Genomic DNA, 15,593 nt, shown 5'->3' with positions numbered 1-15,593 from the left:
GCGTGAAATGTAACCTTATAAAAACTTGCTCTCTCATGTTGAAATTCCATCTCAAAGCAGAAACACCAATATACCTTGTTGGCCACCTGTTTCAAAACTATTTCAAACAATTTTTTAAATAATTTTTGAATCAACTTCTATTCAATCGTTTCCAAACAAACAAACATCACAGAATTTCCCCAAGAGTCTCATATCATATCAAGAACAAATGGGCATTATGGACAACGAGGTCTTTCATTTCGAGGATGATGATGACGATTATCAAACCTCCAATGATGAGTATAGCGATGAAAATGAAAATGAACCCTGGGAAACCCGCAGCAGAAGATCAACCAATCCAGAAGAACAAACTTGCAGGGAGATTCCAGCAGATCAATTCTTGAGGTAAATATTATCAACACACATGAACTCACATTTCCCCCAGAGACTCATAGTCACTCGAACTAACAAATCTTTCCCAGCAAAATCAATGTCCTCACTGAACCCACCGTCAAGATCGTGGTCAACTCTATGAATGGCTCTAAACAAACTCTCATGCTACCAAAAAGTCTTCTCTGTACACGATCCCCATTCTTCCACCTCGCTTTTAATGCCCCTCTCAGAGAATCTGCCTCTCAATCTCAAGAACTCCACCTCCCCGAAACATCCATCGCGGAATTCGAACTCGTGATTCAATTTCTCTCCACAGATGCCTTTACATTCCCCCACACCGTCATCGACTCCCAGGAAAAACTCACACTCTACCTCCTCTTCTTCCAATCCTGCCATCGATTCTCCATCACCGGTCTCTCCCCCATCATCATCCGCTTCCGAAATTTCCTCCGCTGGTGTTCCGCCCGCGGCGAATTCCCCGATAGTTTTCACATGCAACTCGCCATTTCGCTCCCCCCTTCCCACGAGGCGCGCAAGCTGGCTGTCGCTGCCTGTGTAAAACCCTATGCGTGCTCGATTACTAAATCAAGCACGTGTTATGGACGCGCGCTGTTTCATCTGGAGAAGTATGTCGAGGAGGAGACGCAGTTTGCGGCGGATCTGTTCAGAGCGTATACGAAGGCGGTGAGGGGCGCGTTGGGGACCCATACGATTGTTGATCCGTTGACGGGGACGGATTATACGGTTAGTACGGGGGTGGCGTGTCAGTTGGAGAGGAGTAGGGGGGATAGGTGTGTGAATCATTTGGGGAAGTTTTAGGTGGGTGAGAAGGGGGCTCTGGTTTTGAGGGAGGTCAGGAGTTATGCGGTGTGGGAATTGAGGATTGAGAAATTTTTTGCATGATTGATAGGGAGTTATTGGCGGTATTGAAGAGCAATGACAGATAGAGGATGGATATCTCATTTATCAGGACTGAATTATGAATATAAATAATTGCACGATACTTTTGCTTCCTTGCTTTTACTGTCTTCGCAAAAAAGGTTTCAAAAAATTGAAAAAACTCTGAGAGATTCACTACCCAATCTCATCATCACCGACCGGCCCCACAAAAAAAAAGTCACCCAAAAGACCCTCCCTCCAAAGCAACCAGCAAAAGGGCAAAACTCTAGGCCCGGACGCCTAGAATCCCAATGAGCCAAATCGTTTTCTACGTTACCAGAACTTGCGTTGAGGTAGGTATTATATACGTTGTCACTGACGAAGCCCTGCCAGTGCGAGGTAGAGAGGCGGACATCATTCTTCGAGAATGACGAACCCTACCTGCTGCGCCATACGAGACGTGGGGGTGCTTGAAGATTGAAGCAATTATTTGATATTATATAGGTAGCGAGGAGGGAATTTTGGGGGTGGTGACTTATTGGGCACGTGCCTACCTATGTGGTATGGTATTGAATGAATGCCCAAGTGGGTGTGTGGGCATTTCAAGTTGATGTTGAGGGATGGATGTTGGATGTGAAATATGCTGAGGATAATTTTGATTGTGCAGTGCGAGTAAAATTATACTGAGACTTGCACCGATCGCAGATACATTTGCTTTGCATGTAATGTAATCTTGCATTATTTTGCACGCGACTATCTACTCAGCAGTTGGGCGGACGTGGACTCTTGAGATCTCATTAATTACCGTCGCCAGCACAGATGCGCATACGCGACTCGCACTTGCAGGCTCGATGTGAAAGCCAAGGTCATAAATCAGCGACGTATGTAGTTCAATATCGTGATTTCCACGCTTTCTGCCAGAGGAAAGGCAGCATGATTTCATGTTCTTTTTTTAGTATCAGATAGACGTATATGGAAATGAGAATTACATGTCGTGATGAATGTGGATGATATTTGCGTGTCGGTGGACGCAGATCTAAATTCTCCTTACAAGCACCCATTTTTAGGCCCGCGTGTTTGCAGGTTCATTGCCAGGTATTCGATGCGCTCGATGCCGGATTTTGATCAATGCGCTTCAGGCAGTACTGTTATCTGGATCAAGGGACCTTTTGGTGCTGCTTTGATAGAGCATGTCTCATAGAGCGCACTCGCAGCATCTGTAATCTGGAATATCGACATGCGTACCAAACACGGCCAGCAGTAGAGCCCTGTACCAACAAGACGCTCGCATGTAGCAATCTCGCGCCTGTCAAAACCCATGATGATTGTCTGAAAAACATCCACTTTCGCGGTTGAATAAGGTTCTGAAGCATACTAATGTTCCAGAATACAGTTTGTACAATGGTTTCGCATCTGCTGCCTACCAAACGAGTCCACAATCAATATCAGACGGTTCGGAACTGGCGAGACAGATCCTCCGGGAAGAAACCCGAGTCAAATACCCTCGAAGATCAGGCTCTAGAAACTTCTTGGCTCTAATCTAGAACGCATTTCGCTTCCATTTCCAACCAAAGCTTCGAATCCTTCGAACCCAAACGTCACTAGAGTATTGATGGATGGCCTTGCACGCAAGGCTGGGATTCCCCTAAAATTTCTGCGTCTTTGATCCTTCCAACGAACCGTGAGGCTGGAAGTGGAGTCGGACAGCCATGACACCTTAGATTTGCTAATCTTTTGAGCCGCCGCGCACGAGCACTGGCAATTTGCTTGCAAAGGGGAGCTTACCCCCGCAGATGGTCAAGCTTTCAGGGTGGGGGCCTGTAAGACCCAGGAAATTTTGATGACCGGGTTGGCTTGGGCGAAAACTGCCTGTAATTTTCGAGCTGAGGTATCAAGTAGAGCTTTCCTGATGAAAAACCGCCCGGATTTGGCTGGAAAGTTCATGTAATAAGCCGAGCCAAGTTTTCTTAAAGCAATTGAAGCAAGTGCTTGAAAAAAAAGCATCCTCGTGTTGATAACGAAAATTTCTTCCTTGCTGCTGTGAAAGGAATGACATATGCAGTGAAATGGAGAAGGTGGCCGCATTATAGGCGACCACCCTGAATGCCAGCACCCATTCTCAGTACGCTCGCATCCTTCTTCGGATCGCCGAGTGACGAAACCCTGAGGCGGTCCCGAGTGAAGTCGAAACGAGCTCAAATGCGTTAGAGGCACGGGGAACCAACTACCGGAACATGTTTGCGACTTGTCTTCTCGGATTTACCTCTTTCATGCCTCTGTTTTCCGTGCAGAGCTCCACCAGCCCCGACATCCTACGTGCTTTCCGATGTGAATCACGGGATTCTTTCCTGGAGAGAACCTTGGTGCGAGCAACCGCGTAACTTTCCCGCCGATCTTGTGATATATGTCATTTGTGCAAATTGTGCTTCGGCGAGGCCGGGCGGATTCGATTGTGATGTGATCGAGTCACAAATTCACAATATCGGCAGTGGCAGTGAAGAGGTAACGGTTGACAGTACGACTAGGAGGTTTATTGTGGATTCGGTTCACGGAGTGAGCCAATATTAGACCAGATGGATCGATGGTAATGTTGATGTCCGATGCCATACCTAATATTTTTTCGAGGGTCTGTTTCAGTGTAACCTACGTGAGATGTTTAGAGGTTGTGGAGAACCGAGAATCCTGAGTTCATTTGATGGGATATTGGATAGGCTTTCGCCTGTGATACACTACATCTGTTTAGTATGATGTATCCCCACGTTTTGGGTTTTAGTTCGAAACTAGATGCTCTAATATCTCATTGTCTGATCCGTTTGGTTGAAAAGAAAGAATTAGATCATCATTCTGAACTTTGAAAAGACGTGACGAATGTCCTAACGAATACCTACTTGGACAACCTGTGATGTAAGCAATTACGACGCAAGCAAGGCTCCCGAGTGCCAATGTTCCTAAGACGTCGAGGCTCTCTCGGAAAAATATACTGACGAATATACAATCCGATGTAAGCTAATACGCCTCAAGACATCCGAATCCCAAGTATCTTGAGGCTCTTTTCCATGGCCATAATTGGTATGCATCCGTGTCTTGCATTAATTCACGACTGCAAAATTGTAAGATTAGGTCTTATCTCAAGTCGTGGACTTTCTTCCTCATTCAATATTCTGTGCCTCAGTGACCAACTTCATGGGACTGCAGATGACCATTGACTTAACACTGCCATACGGCTACTCCGATGTTTCCAAACAATTTCAGTATTCCTCCAAAAGTGTTGTATCGAAAGGAATAATACAGTAAACATTCATCGATCCCATCCAACAACCTCCTTCCTATCGACGGTATTTCCGGACCTCATCAAGTGAATCCCATACCAAAGTACTCTGTACACGACGATGGTAATGATGAAATAATGAACATCTCCAATCCATACATAATACGAAGAACAATTTCTCACCCAAAAGCACATCCTCGTCTCTCCTAACTCCTCTTCCCTTCCTCCCCCCCCAGAAGAAATCCAAACCCCTCCATCCCATCCCCCAACTCCCCTGGTTTCCCAACTCTCACTTCTCATCCAATCACCACCCTCCCTTCGTAAGTCAAGCATCGAGTCCCCCGGCAAAGACTCCACATATTTTCTTCCTCAGCGCTTAAGGCCATTCCCCATTGCCTCAGCACCAATCAATAAGCACCCACTCGTAAAGGCATGCCACAGATCCACACAGCACACCCTTATCCGTTCCCTGACCCTGTCTCCCTCCAATCAACCATGCAGAGGCTCCCCATTCATCTAAAATCTCCGATCTGGCGGCGCTTAGATCCCTGTCGTGTGGCATCGTTCTTCCAATTTCCCTTCTTGTGTATCCAATAGCTTATCCGAGTTGGGAAGATGCCACGAGCAAGTCGGACGGTCTTTTCCCGCTTCCCGTTAGTGGCTCGATGCTGCTTTGTGCGCTTCTCCCTCAGTGCCGTTTGCTTGGTTTTGCCCTCATCCATCGAGTATTCAAAATAGAAATTCTTTGTGCGTGCCGCATATGCTGGATGATACCCGTATGGAAGGCATGTCATACAGTACAGTGAGACACGATTATCTAATTTTGGTAAATGTAACCTCCTCTGAACATCCCCCTCAGTTCCAGAACGTCCGTTGAGGAGGAGTACACGAATGCTACAAAGCCATCGATCGATATGTATTTCTTTTCACGACAATAATAGCGAGCGATTCATCAAGGAGTCTGTGAAGGAAGATTATGCTTATTTTCCCCCTTCCCCCTTCCCTCGAAGCCGACCAGCCTACAAATCGGGTTGTGTATTCCGTAGGGAGTTCTCAACGTTCCATGTGCTTATTACACTGCTTCTATTGTACCCCTAGTAGGCAGCTTGCAGTCTAGGAAGGAAGTTAGTTATCGATAGCACCTTAATCAGCCATCATGCCATGCAAGTATTCTTTTAATGGAGCCTTTCCAAGCAAGCGTGACACGCTTCATCTTCGTCACTTTGTGGCTTGGACGGCTGGTGATATACGAAATATAGCTTATTTCATTCATGCAGCCATGGATGTTCCATATTCTGTGAAAAGTATGAAATATTTCCGAGAAACATGTCACATACATACATCACCGGTACTGAGTGGATTCACGGGGTGCATTTACGCTGTGGGAATCACATCGGTACTTGGTTTTGGGGATGTGATATCTAATATCTATTGCGGCGAATGCACGGCGGGGAGTGATTGATTGATTATCTCTTGATGTGATGGGTCTTGGTGATGTGATTATGCGTGCTGCGTGATTAATTGATGCGATGAACGTGGAAAATTTCTGACTGCATGTGCAACGAAATTGAATAGTGAGAACTTAAAAGTGTGATTAATTTTGATTTGGGTTTGGATATTGATGTTATTGATGTTATTGATAGATGTGTACGTTATAACTTATTATTCACACGTAAGAAAAAATGTGCTTCGGGAGTTGTATTTACGATGGGCATGCGGTCCGGTAGATCATGCATTTAGATCAAGACGAAGAATGGATGGAATGGAGTTCAGAAATAAGTCATAAATTGCATAATCATTTTGAACTTGGAGGGAACTAATGGATGTATTCACGGAAATACTAGGTAATAATCTGTAGTAGTGTAGGTACCTAGGTAGTGTGATATAATATTGTTTTTTGTATTCATTGGATAGCTTATACGGAACACTCCACTATAGCTTCATCTCACCACTCCTCCTCTTCCCCTGATCCTAGATTCTTCCCCTCTCGAATGATTCCTTCTCAGCACCCAAGAAGTATCCATTCACTCAGACATGCCCGTGAAACGCCGATATACAAAATTATACGCCAACAGCCAGCAATTAAGTCCCGTCCTCCTCAATGAAAAAAAAAGACCTTATCCTCCACTCCTACTCCTGTACTTTCCAAAGTCCAAGCAAACCCCCCAAAATGCAATAATCTGCCCGCTTGTTAACACCAAGGCCGTGCTATGAATGATGTCCACTCCGGAACTCCAGATGAGACTCCAGGCTATAATCGCCGAGCTCGCACATTTTCCTCCCTAAACAAGACACGACGGTGCCATTATTGTCGCAATCAAGAAATGAAGCCATAAAGTCGTTAAATATAAGATGATTTTGTTGGTTAAACGGCGGTGACAAAAGAAATATGTTATAATGAGTAGTGATGTAGATGTATGTGGTTCTAAAGGAATGTATAGATATAAGAAATGCGATAAATAGAGTGTCGAAATGAGGGGCAATATATTGGTATAAAATATCTACTCCACATGATGGTCGACTTTCCTTCTCTTGCCCTTGGGTGCGGGGCTCATTCGAGGTGTATATGTGACTGTTCGGGTGACAACTTCCCTGACTTGACGAACGCTTGACCGTGTTTGCTTCTGTGGTTTGATATCAAAGTATCTTCCCTTGGCTCTAAGATCCCAATCATATGGCGAACGTGCGCTTCGTGCACTAAAGGGAGAGCGTGCGCTTAAGGGAGATTCAGCATAGGAAGATGCTGGTGAAGCTGGAATGCGAAGACGTCCCAGGATTGCAGATGATGGCGCGGATGTTGGGTAGCTGAATGGAGTAGGAGGAACAGAAGTGGCTGGTGACTTATGTGCATCGCAATTGCATGAACAGTCACTGCCTTCACTGCTAGTCAAAGATTCTGACGAGGGTGCAGATGTAGGTGTTGGCCTCGAACACTTAATCTCTGTAACTATGGGGCTGTTCATAGTCTTGAGGAAGTCGGTATATGCAAGTGGAGGGGTAATGGGAGTCTTGATAGAGTCTTCTTGTTTGATGATAAAGTCGGCATAGCCAGGAAGTGGGCTACGTGCGGAATTTGATAGAGCTGATAGCTCCGAGGGAAAAGTTGAAGACATTGGGGTCTTGAGTTGGGGAAGCTTGGGTTTGGTGGTAGACATTGATCTTTTGGGTGGAGGAAGAATAGGTGCGCTCACGGCTGCGGGAGCAGAAGTTTTGATTGGGGTTTCCATTATTTGTAAAGAATGACGAAGTAGACAAAAGGGTCCAAAGGTGTGCAAGCAGCGACGACGGTAGGGCTCGAGATCCGTGAAGAAAGAAGGGTAGAAGTTGAGACGTTTTGGGTCTTGGGGAAGTATTATAATATGAATTTCGAAACGATGTTTCCCCCAGTAGCTGAAGCAAGGTAAGGAAGGTGGAAGGTATGGTAACGGAAGAGATGGCGCCAAAAGGAACAGGGTCTATCTGTACTGACGAATTTAGTATCCAGTACTAAGTCAGAGGAGGGCGCTTGGGGATTTTGGCAATGAGCGTAATTGATGATGTTGGCCGCCTTGGTGGAGGCCTTTTGACAAGGCAAGGTGGTAGAGGATGTGGGTCGGAGGTAAGACAAGGGACGGAGGGGGATTAGGAAAGCAGCTAATAAACTAAGAACTTTGATTTTATTTGGATTGGGATTCTCATTCGATCGCGTTGCCGTTACCGTTTAATTTATTTGGGACCTTTTCCAAAATGTCTGGAACATCCAATAATGTGCTAGGTAGAGGATCCTCTTGTTCAACGTGAGAGGGAGCAATACCTACTAGGTAGGTAGGCTCGTAGGTGGTGGTGAAAATACTGGGAACTTTGTACACAAGCAATAAAAGTTCCGATATGTAAAAGCGGCGACGCGTGAGGTGTGAAGCCGTTTGTTTTCTTTTCTGGAAGCGACTTGGGTTGATTTGGGTGATTGTTTTATATTGCACTTGGTCCGAGGGTTGTGATGGCTAGGAAGAAGTTCCACGACCAGGCCAGGGTAGATGGAAGGTGTTAATTGAGCAAGCAGATCTCGTCTAGTTGGAGATGAGTCTTGACCAGGAATCCGCATGTGAGTCTCTGAGACTGGAGTGAGAAATGTTTGCTAATTAGCTAGCAGGCAAAGGAATAGAGTGTCGGCATGTAATCGGAAAAAATGTATGTAATACAATAATTATCCTTAATTGTTCATGCGAGGTGTGCGAGTAGACGACCTAGGAAGGGAAGGGAAGGGAAGGGAAGGTATGCGGACTCCGGAGCAATGGTGGCAGTGAAGTGTGCTAAGAGTATGTAATCTTACAAGGGAACTTCAATACAACCCACGAGCTGATAGGATGATATCGAGATGTTGTGACTTCTAATGGTGGCGTCGCTCTCGAAGGTTGTTGTTCTATCCTCCACGGTCGGAGAACCAGGTCAATATTCTGAGCTGACTCGACCAATATCAACCGACACCGACAAAGCTATGTAGCAATCCTAAGACGTGATTCGCGTTTTGAGTTTGGCGTTTTGGGTGAACTGCAGGAGAAAGAAACCGGAGAAACCTGAGCGGTTGGAGCTGAATTTAATTTGATTGGCTCCGCTCAAATGGGGGTCTCCTCGTGAGTATAGGCTATAAGCTATACTTAGAGCGGATGTCACGAACGTGTTCGGGCGTCAAAAGTATGGCTTTTGATTCGGTGAAGAGTCGATTGATCTATTGATTGGTGCTTTGTCCGGCAGGTGTGCGATAGTGATATTGGGCAGAATTGCTTTTCATTTGATATTAATGATGGACAAGATTCAACTCCAATGTGAAAATGGGGGCTAAGTATAGGGGTGAGAAGGGGGCCGATAGAGCCAGTATTGTGGTTGTCAAAGTGTGTTCACGAGTGAGGGTTTCTGTGACAGCTGATATAATTGAGAATAGAGAAGAGCAAATGTCGGATTGAATGAACAGATTATTTCAATATTGGGTTCAACGTTCTCATTTTGTAATGTGTTCTTACCGCTTCATTGTTTCCTCAATATCACAATCGACGCGCGCAACCAGCCAAACAGAACCCTTAGAGTTCAATATTCAAAAATATCGCATATCGCATATTGCATGGTCGAATCACCAGTATCAGGAAAAAATATCTTCAATTGACAGCCTTACAATTTGGGCTCTTTCCGCGCGCCTGAAGGCTACCAGGGATAAATGGAGCCGCCAGCCACGAGGTTTTCTCAACAGTTGTTCAGAAAGTGGCTCAAAACACTGACATGAGTGGTTGCCGTATCACTCGGGGTTCTATCCCATGACCCGAGTCGATACAGCAGCGCGCGGTTCGGACTAAGTCCACAAAGGCGGGGTATTTGATTCGAATGGGAAGATGTCACGAATTTAGTTTCTCGAAGACTGCGATACAACGACCTGTCAAGACTTACGATTCGCAATCCATGCGCTCTCACTTATCTCTCTGTCCTATCCTTCTTTGGAGCGCTCAACCTGGTGCATTCAGGGATTCTAACAGGCTTTACATGTAGTAGCTTAAACAGTGCTCCTCTGTGGCACATCTGGCAGACAGATCAATACTACGGGTCGATAGATCGTATGCGGTATGAATTGCATTGGTCAATTGATGGTCAAGGAACGATCCGCAACATGATTAGATGGCCTCAATGCGGCCAGCGTCAATCTTGAGCATCATCATGTCTCAATTTTGAGTGATGATAGGAATCAGTATCTCGTGTGAATTTTCCTATTCTAGTTTGCTTGTAGTCGAGCAAAATCCGGATGGAATTATTGCAGCATGAGTAAGATAGGATCAGTCTATTGTCTTGCTGGGATACTCGGAACGGGGCGTAGGATTTGGTGAGATCGAGCTGTGGGATCTGAATGTGTCAGTACGCCTTCAATTCTGCCAAGTGTTGATACCAAGTGTGATCGGGAGATAACATGGCAAGTAATCGCCGTCTTCGTCAAGGCTCCCAGAGAGGCAATATTCTCTGTTTTGGTGCCATCACAACAAGTCATCCAGGTGTTGTGATCTCATCTGCCAATAATTATTTACGAGCCGCCCTTGTTAGGGTGTGAAAATCCCGATGCTCCACTCATGCAAGTGATTTTCACCATCATTGACGCTCTGATGATGACGCCTTGTAGCAAAGTTAATGATTAATATTCCGAGGAAACAAACGTGGGATGCTGGCACATGTGATAAACTACTACCCCGTGCTAGGCTTATCTTGATGACCAGAACGAAGGCCTCTCCTCATTCGGAGCACAAATGAATCATGTGAAATCCCAATCAGTGACAAGGAGGGGTAACTACCAACTCTCATGATCCTTCAAAGTCTATTGAGACCTTCTTTTGATCTCATGAGGAAGATCTCGAGTGTGCGCTATTGAGGCCACAAAAATAGTTTCATATGCACGGGTCGCACTCGGGTTCTGATGGAGTCGCTCATTCCTTCGATAGATCTCCAGTATCTGATCCGAAAAGCATGATAACACAGGTCTCGTATGACTTAGAGCCTCGCTGAATACTTCGCATGAAACAAAATTATGAAGCTCACAGTTTCGGATCCTTTCACGATAAATCTGTCGTGAAATCCCTTCGACTCTTTTTTTAGATTGTCCGTCGCATTGGCCTGAAGTTTCCCGTTGTCTTCGAGGTGGAGGATTTGTTGATGAAAGGTATGATAAGATTGGTTGGATTGATCATCCGTCTGCCCATTCATCCATGACGTGCTTTACGTGGAAATCGTAAGACGAATGGATTCCCACACAAGACAGATGAGTACTTGAGTATTTAGGTTCGAACCTATCGCCACAGGCTGAAGTGTCAAACGATGATCTATCGCGTCTTTGGATTTAATCACTTGATAAGACTTCACTGCTTTTCGTTAGGGAAATCAGAAATTTGCCTCCTGGGTAAGCGGGACACTTTATGTTGTTTGATTGCTATACGGAGTCGTACGTTTCTAGATCAGCACAGATGCTACTCTAATGTACGATTAATATGCCAACGAGGTGATCTCCTGGTCAACATCTCAATCTTCTTTGGTGGTATCCATACTGTAGGTTCTGATTGAACAGACAAACGATATCGCTTGGCCACAAGAGGATACACGAGGAGCTTAGTCGAACGGTGAGAGCTACGATGGCACATTTAACCGGCGCCACCCGACAATTTGTGGATATAGCCTAAATCACCCTCAGATTACATGTACCCAGGTAACTGTTCTAAAATGCGGGGCATTATGGAGAACCTGGGGAATAGTGTGGTCAACGAAACTTTGATTTGTTGGTGAGGAGTCCCCAGACCAGGATAAATGCTTGAACTTTACCATATTAGGCCTTTCGTCCATCCCACTCCTACTGGCGAGACCTCAACAGCTGATATCTGTAGATGTATGCTGCTTACCGACAGAGCGTTCGAAGTAGCCTTAGTACATATATTATAGAGGCTATATGCGGACCGTGGCTCCGTCCGGCCGGTCTGGATGAGGTGCAGACTGGGCACCGGTTAATAGCAAAGGATAAAATGAATATGGGGGTGCCCAGATGGCAGATGTATATAATCCCACGTTTCCCCAGTCGAGAATGCAGGACAAAACATTGTGGTGGATTTCGTTGATTCTCCTCGATTCACATTTGTGGTTTATAATCTTGAGGCAACGCAGATTTTGTTATTGCAGTCAAGATGGATTTCCAACGTACTAAATCTACTTTCGAGCTCGCGGGCCAGGAGTTCCCTCGAGTAACATGGTACACGCAGAAGGGAATGAGAGGCTTGTACTGTTGTTTGATATTCGTTGTTTTGACCTCTGCAACGAATGGATACGATGGCTCCATGATGAACGGTCTTCAATCCCTCCCCGCCTGGGAAGCTTGTGAGTGTTTCTACGATGAATTGTCCTATCTTGAAATATGAAACTTACGATTGCCTTAGATTTCCATCCCACGGCCTCTCAACTCGGACTCCTCAACTGTATTATGTCGGTCGGCTCACTTGTCGCCCTTCCCTTTGTACCATACGCTGCAGATTTATTGGGCAGACGTACAGGTGTTATGATCGGTTGCACAATCATGATCATCGGTGTACTGCTACAAAGTTTGGGATATACCTTCGGCTTGTTTGTAGGCGCTCGATTTCTGATTGGTTTCGGAGTCGCAATCGCACATGGTGCATCACCATTGCTCATCACTGAGCTTGTCCACCCACAACATCGAGCTATCTACACCACTATTTACAACACCACATGGTACATCGGAAGTTTTGTTGCTGCTTGGTTAACATTTGGTATGAAACACATTCGCCAGAGCCTTTGAATATTTAGCTAATGTAATCCCCAGGAACAAACAACATTGCAGGAAATTGGTCATGGAGAGCTCCATCCGTCGTACAGGCTTTCCCATCCATCCTCCAAATGACTTTTATATGGTAAGCCCCTAATCGAGATCTTTAGTTCGGGGAGAAGAAGCTAATGCAGGTCAAGGTTCGTGCCCGAATCACCAAGATGGCTCATTGCAAAAGGCAGAAATGAGCAAGCACTCAAGATCTTGGCAGACGTACATGCTTCTGGAGACCAAAACGACGAAGTTGTGCAGCTCGAATACCAGGAAATTCGCCAAACACTATTACTTGAGAAAGAAGTAGAGGGAAACCCATGGGCCGAGCTCTGGAAGACGCCAGGAAACAGACATCGTCTTATTATTCTCGTATCTCTTGGTTTCTTTTCCCAATGGTCAGGAAACGGTCTTGTCAGGTGAGTTGCTACCAGTCAAAAATATTTGAAAATGAAAATTAACATCATATTTAGTTACTACATTAACATTGTACTGGAACAAATCGGTATCAAGAGCTCAACTACCAAACTTTTGATCAACGGCATCCTTCAGATCGTCAACATGATTGTGGCCACAGGAATGTGCTTTTTTGTCGATCGACTTGGTCGACGTCTATTGTTCTTGGTTTCCACAGGAGGAATGCTTGGTGTCTTCGTCGTTTGGACAATATGCTCGGCTCAATTCTCGATGCACGGAAGCAAAGCTTCTGCAAATGCGGTAGTCGTCATGATCTTCCTCTACTACGTCTTCTACAATTGTGCGTGGTCAGGTCTTTTGGTTGGCTACAGTGTTGAGATCTTGCCATACAATATTCGTGCAAAGGTAATGAATTTCCCTGCTCTTTGCTGGCGTTGCTAATTAAAATTATAGGGAATGACCGTCATGTTCTTGGCCGTTGACCTCTCATTATTCTTCAACCAATATGTTAACCCAATCGCTTTGGATCATCTTCACTGGAAGTATTACATATTCTATTGCGTATGGTTGACCTTTGAGCTCTTTGTTGTCTGGAAGTTTTACATCGAGACACGAAACACTCCTTTGGAAGAAATTGTGAAGCATTTCGATGGAGACAATGCGCTCGTTGGTGGTCAAGCTGCGACCGAGAAGGCAAGAGTTATTGCCGCGGAACATGATCTGCAGCTTGGTGCCGAGACTAGTAATGGTGGTTTGGACGAGAAGGCAGCTGCTCACCATACAGAAGAGAGGATCGTATGATTCTAATGTCGTTAAGGCGAGGTGTAGACGGGCATGTAAAGCTTAATAGAGCTAGATACGGTGACAGTAATTGGTGAAGACAAGTAGTTCCATTAATATCCACTGAATTCTTCTTTCCAATCTCTTTAAGCACGCTTCGTTATGATTGATAGCATGTATGCGTTGACAAGGTCTGCTTTGCAAGCCCCACGTATTCGGAAAATCGACAAAGTCAAATATCTCCTTCGTGAGCCCTTAAAAATCCTCGAAATCCGAAGAACTTTGCCGTCTGCAAGTTATCAGGTCTAGGACGACTTGTTCTCAAAAAACACATTGTGTCGTGGTGGGTAAGAGACAAGTACCTCTCCTAATCTTGGGCCCATTGATACACATATCCTTTTTAGTGCTTCTCTCCGTAATTTGACGAGCTTTTACCAGCGACCACGGATATCCCCGAATGTTCGCCTCCCGTCAATTGAACCCCAATATGAGCATTCTTGCTCCAAATCCAAAGGTTAAGCTTTGCGATTCCGCGACTCAATAAACAATTTTAATTCTGTGGCCGCATCTCTGACAACGTCCTCCATCTCTTCTTTTGCTGTCAACAGAGGATAATATGCCGCAATTCCCTGCACGGTTAACCAAGTCCTATACTCACAAACGTTCGCCTTGCCTTTCACCGCCACCACTTCCTGGACTCTTTCTGAGCCCAAAAGCCAATTGGGGTATTGAGTAGTCTTCGCGACCATCTTTCTGTGCACTGGATCCAGCATGGTCAATGTAACAGGTACACAGCGATCCCGTAAATCTTCGACCCGAAACTACACTTCGAATTAGATTTTACACAACTTTCTACACAATGAGGAGTATCTCACGGAATATATCCCCTTGGCGCCCACGACTGGCAATTTTTCCTGATCATGCTCGAATTGATATTGGGAATAACCACTTCCGTATTTTTTGGAAGAGGTTATTACACGGAAAACATCGTCTGCAGAGGCATTGATCTTGACACTTGCATAGGTTGTAAAAATGGCATCGTCCTTTTTGATGGAAGGTGTAGCAATGAGACTTTTTTCATCAACGTGATTCTGAATGAGAAGCACAATGATGAAGAGTAGACATATAATAAGAAAGATTAGAAACCAGAAGAGGTAGACGGACATATTCATCATAATGGAGAGATAGTTTGGCGAATATAGAAATAGAAGATATATGAAGAGATTTTGAATGTAATGGATGTGTTGAATGCAATGGATGGATGGAGATTGAAGAATCTTCTTTGATACTTGTACCTCAAGAAAGAGCTCTTTTTTCCTGATTGATTTTTCATGACATGACCAACTCATCCGTCATACCAAGACGATCCATCACTAATACAAAGAAAGTTCCGTCTGTGGACTTTAGTAACTCTATTCGACGTATATATAGTAGGTATACGATATACCAACGTAGGTATTATTCCTTCGTACCGAGAGCGAAAAATGTCCAAATTTGCCGGAACATCGGAGTTCATTCGTACACCAGTACACCCGTACAGGAAATCCCAAATCA

General features: G+C 45.0%; 5 protein-coding genes across 5 annotated transcripts; 2 read left to right on the top strand and 3 right to left on the bottom strand.

The window, feature by feature from the left end:
- Positions 1-73: 73 nt before the first annotated feature.
- Positions 74-1,434, top strand: EAE98_009375 (uncharacterized protein). The gene is made up of 2 exons (XM_038956996.1): positions 74-384; positions 462-1,434. The coding sequence occupies exons 1-2, from the start codon at positions 209-211 to the stop codon at positions 1,189-1,191; spliced, it is 906 nt and encodes a 301-aa protein (XP_038806763.1). The 5' UTR covers positions 74-208; the 3' UTR covers positions 1,192-1,434.
- A 3,597-nt stretch (positions 1,435-5,031) lies between these two features.
- EAE98_009374 (uncharacterized protein) lies at positions 5,032-5,241 on the bottom strand (the record flags this gene model as incomplete). The annotated part of the gene is made up of 1 exon (XM_038956995.1): positions 5,032-5,241. One exon carries the CDS (start codon positions 5,239-5,241, stop codon positions 5,032-5,034), a length of 210 nt encoding a protein of 69 aa, XP_038806762.1.
- Positions 5,242-7,020: 1,779 nt separating this feature from the next.
- Positions 7,021-7,746, bottom strand: EAE98_009373 (uncharacterized protein; the record flags this gene model as incomplete). The annotated part of the gene is made up of 1 exon (XM_038956994.1): positions 7,021-7,746. The coding sequence occupies one exon, from the start codon at positions 7,744-7,746 to the stop codon at positions 7,021-7,023; it is 726 nt and encodes a 241-aa protein (XP_038806761.1).
- A 4,449-nt stretch (positions 7,747-12,195) lies between these two features.
- EAE98_009372 (uncharacterized protein) lies at positions 12,196-14,060 on the top strand (the record flags this gene model as incomplete). The annotated part of the gene is made up of 6 exons (XM_038956993.1): positions 12,196-12,385; positions 12,445-12,795; positions 12,849-12,936; positions 12,992-13,261; positions 13,316-13,664; positions 13,713-14,060. 6 exons carry the CDS (start codon positions 12,196-12,198, stop codon positions 14,058-14,060), a joined length of 1,596 nt encoding a protein of 531 aa, XP_038806760.1.
- Positions 14,061-14,554: 494 nt separating this feature from the next.
- On the bottom strand, positions 14,555-15,214 carry EAE98_009371 (uncharacterized protein; the record flags this gene model as incomplete). Its single annotated transcript, XM_038956992.1, has 2 exons — positions 14,555-14,860; positions 14,915-15,214. The coding sequence occupies 2 exons, from the start codon at positions 15,212-15,214 to the stop codon at positions 14,555-14,557; spliced, it is 606 nt and encodes a 201-aa protein (XP_038806759.1).
- Positions 15,215-15,593: the final 379 nt, after the last annotated feature.

The sequence above is a fragment of the Botrytis deweyae genome, assembly GCF_014898535.1.
Source record: "Botrytis deweyae strain B1 chromosome Unknown BDEW_027, whole genome shotgun sequence".
Taxonomy (NCBI): Eukaryota; Fungi; Ascomycota; class Leotiomycetes; order Helotiales; family Sclerotiniaceae; genus Botrytis; species Botrytis deweyae.
This window is presented reverse-complemented; position numbering and strand designations above follow the sequence as displayed.

What these genes read in the sequence shown, in the direction of transcription:
- EAE98_009375 (XM_038956996.1), top strand. Translation starts at nt 209, where the DNA reads ATGGGCATTATGGACAACGAGGTCTTTCATTTCGAGGATGATGATGAC. An exon ending in CCAGCAGATCAATTCTTGAG is followed by an intron (nt 385 to 461) that starts GTAAATATTATC and finishes AATCTTTCCCAG; the next exon opens with CAAAATCAATGTCCTCACTG.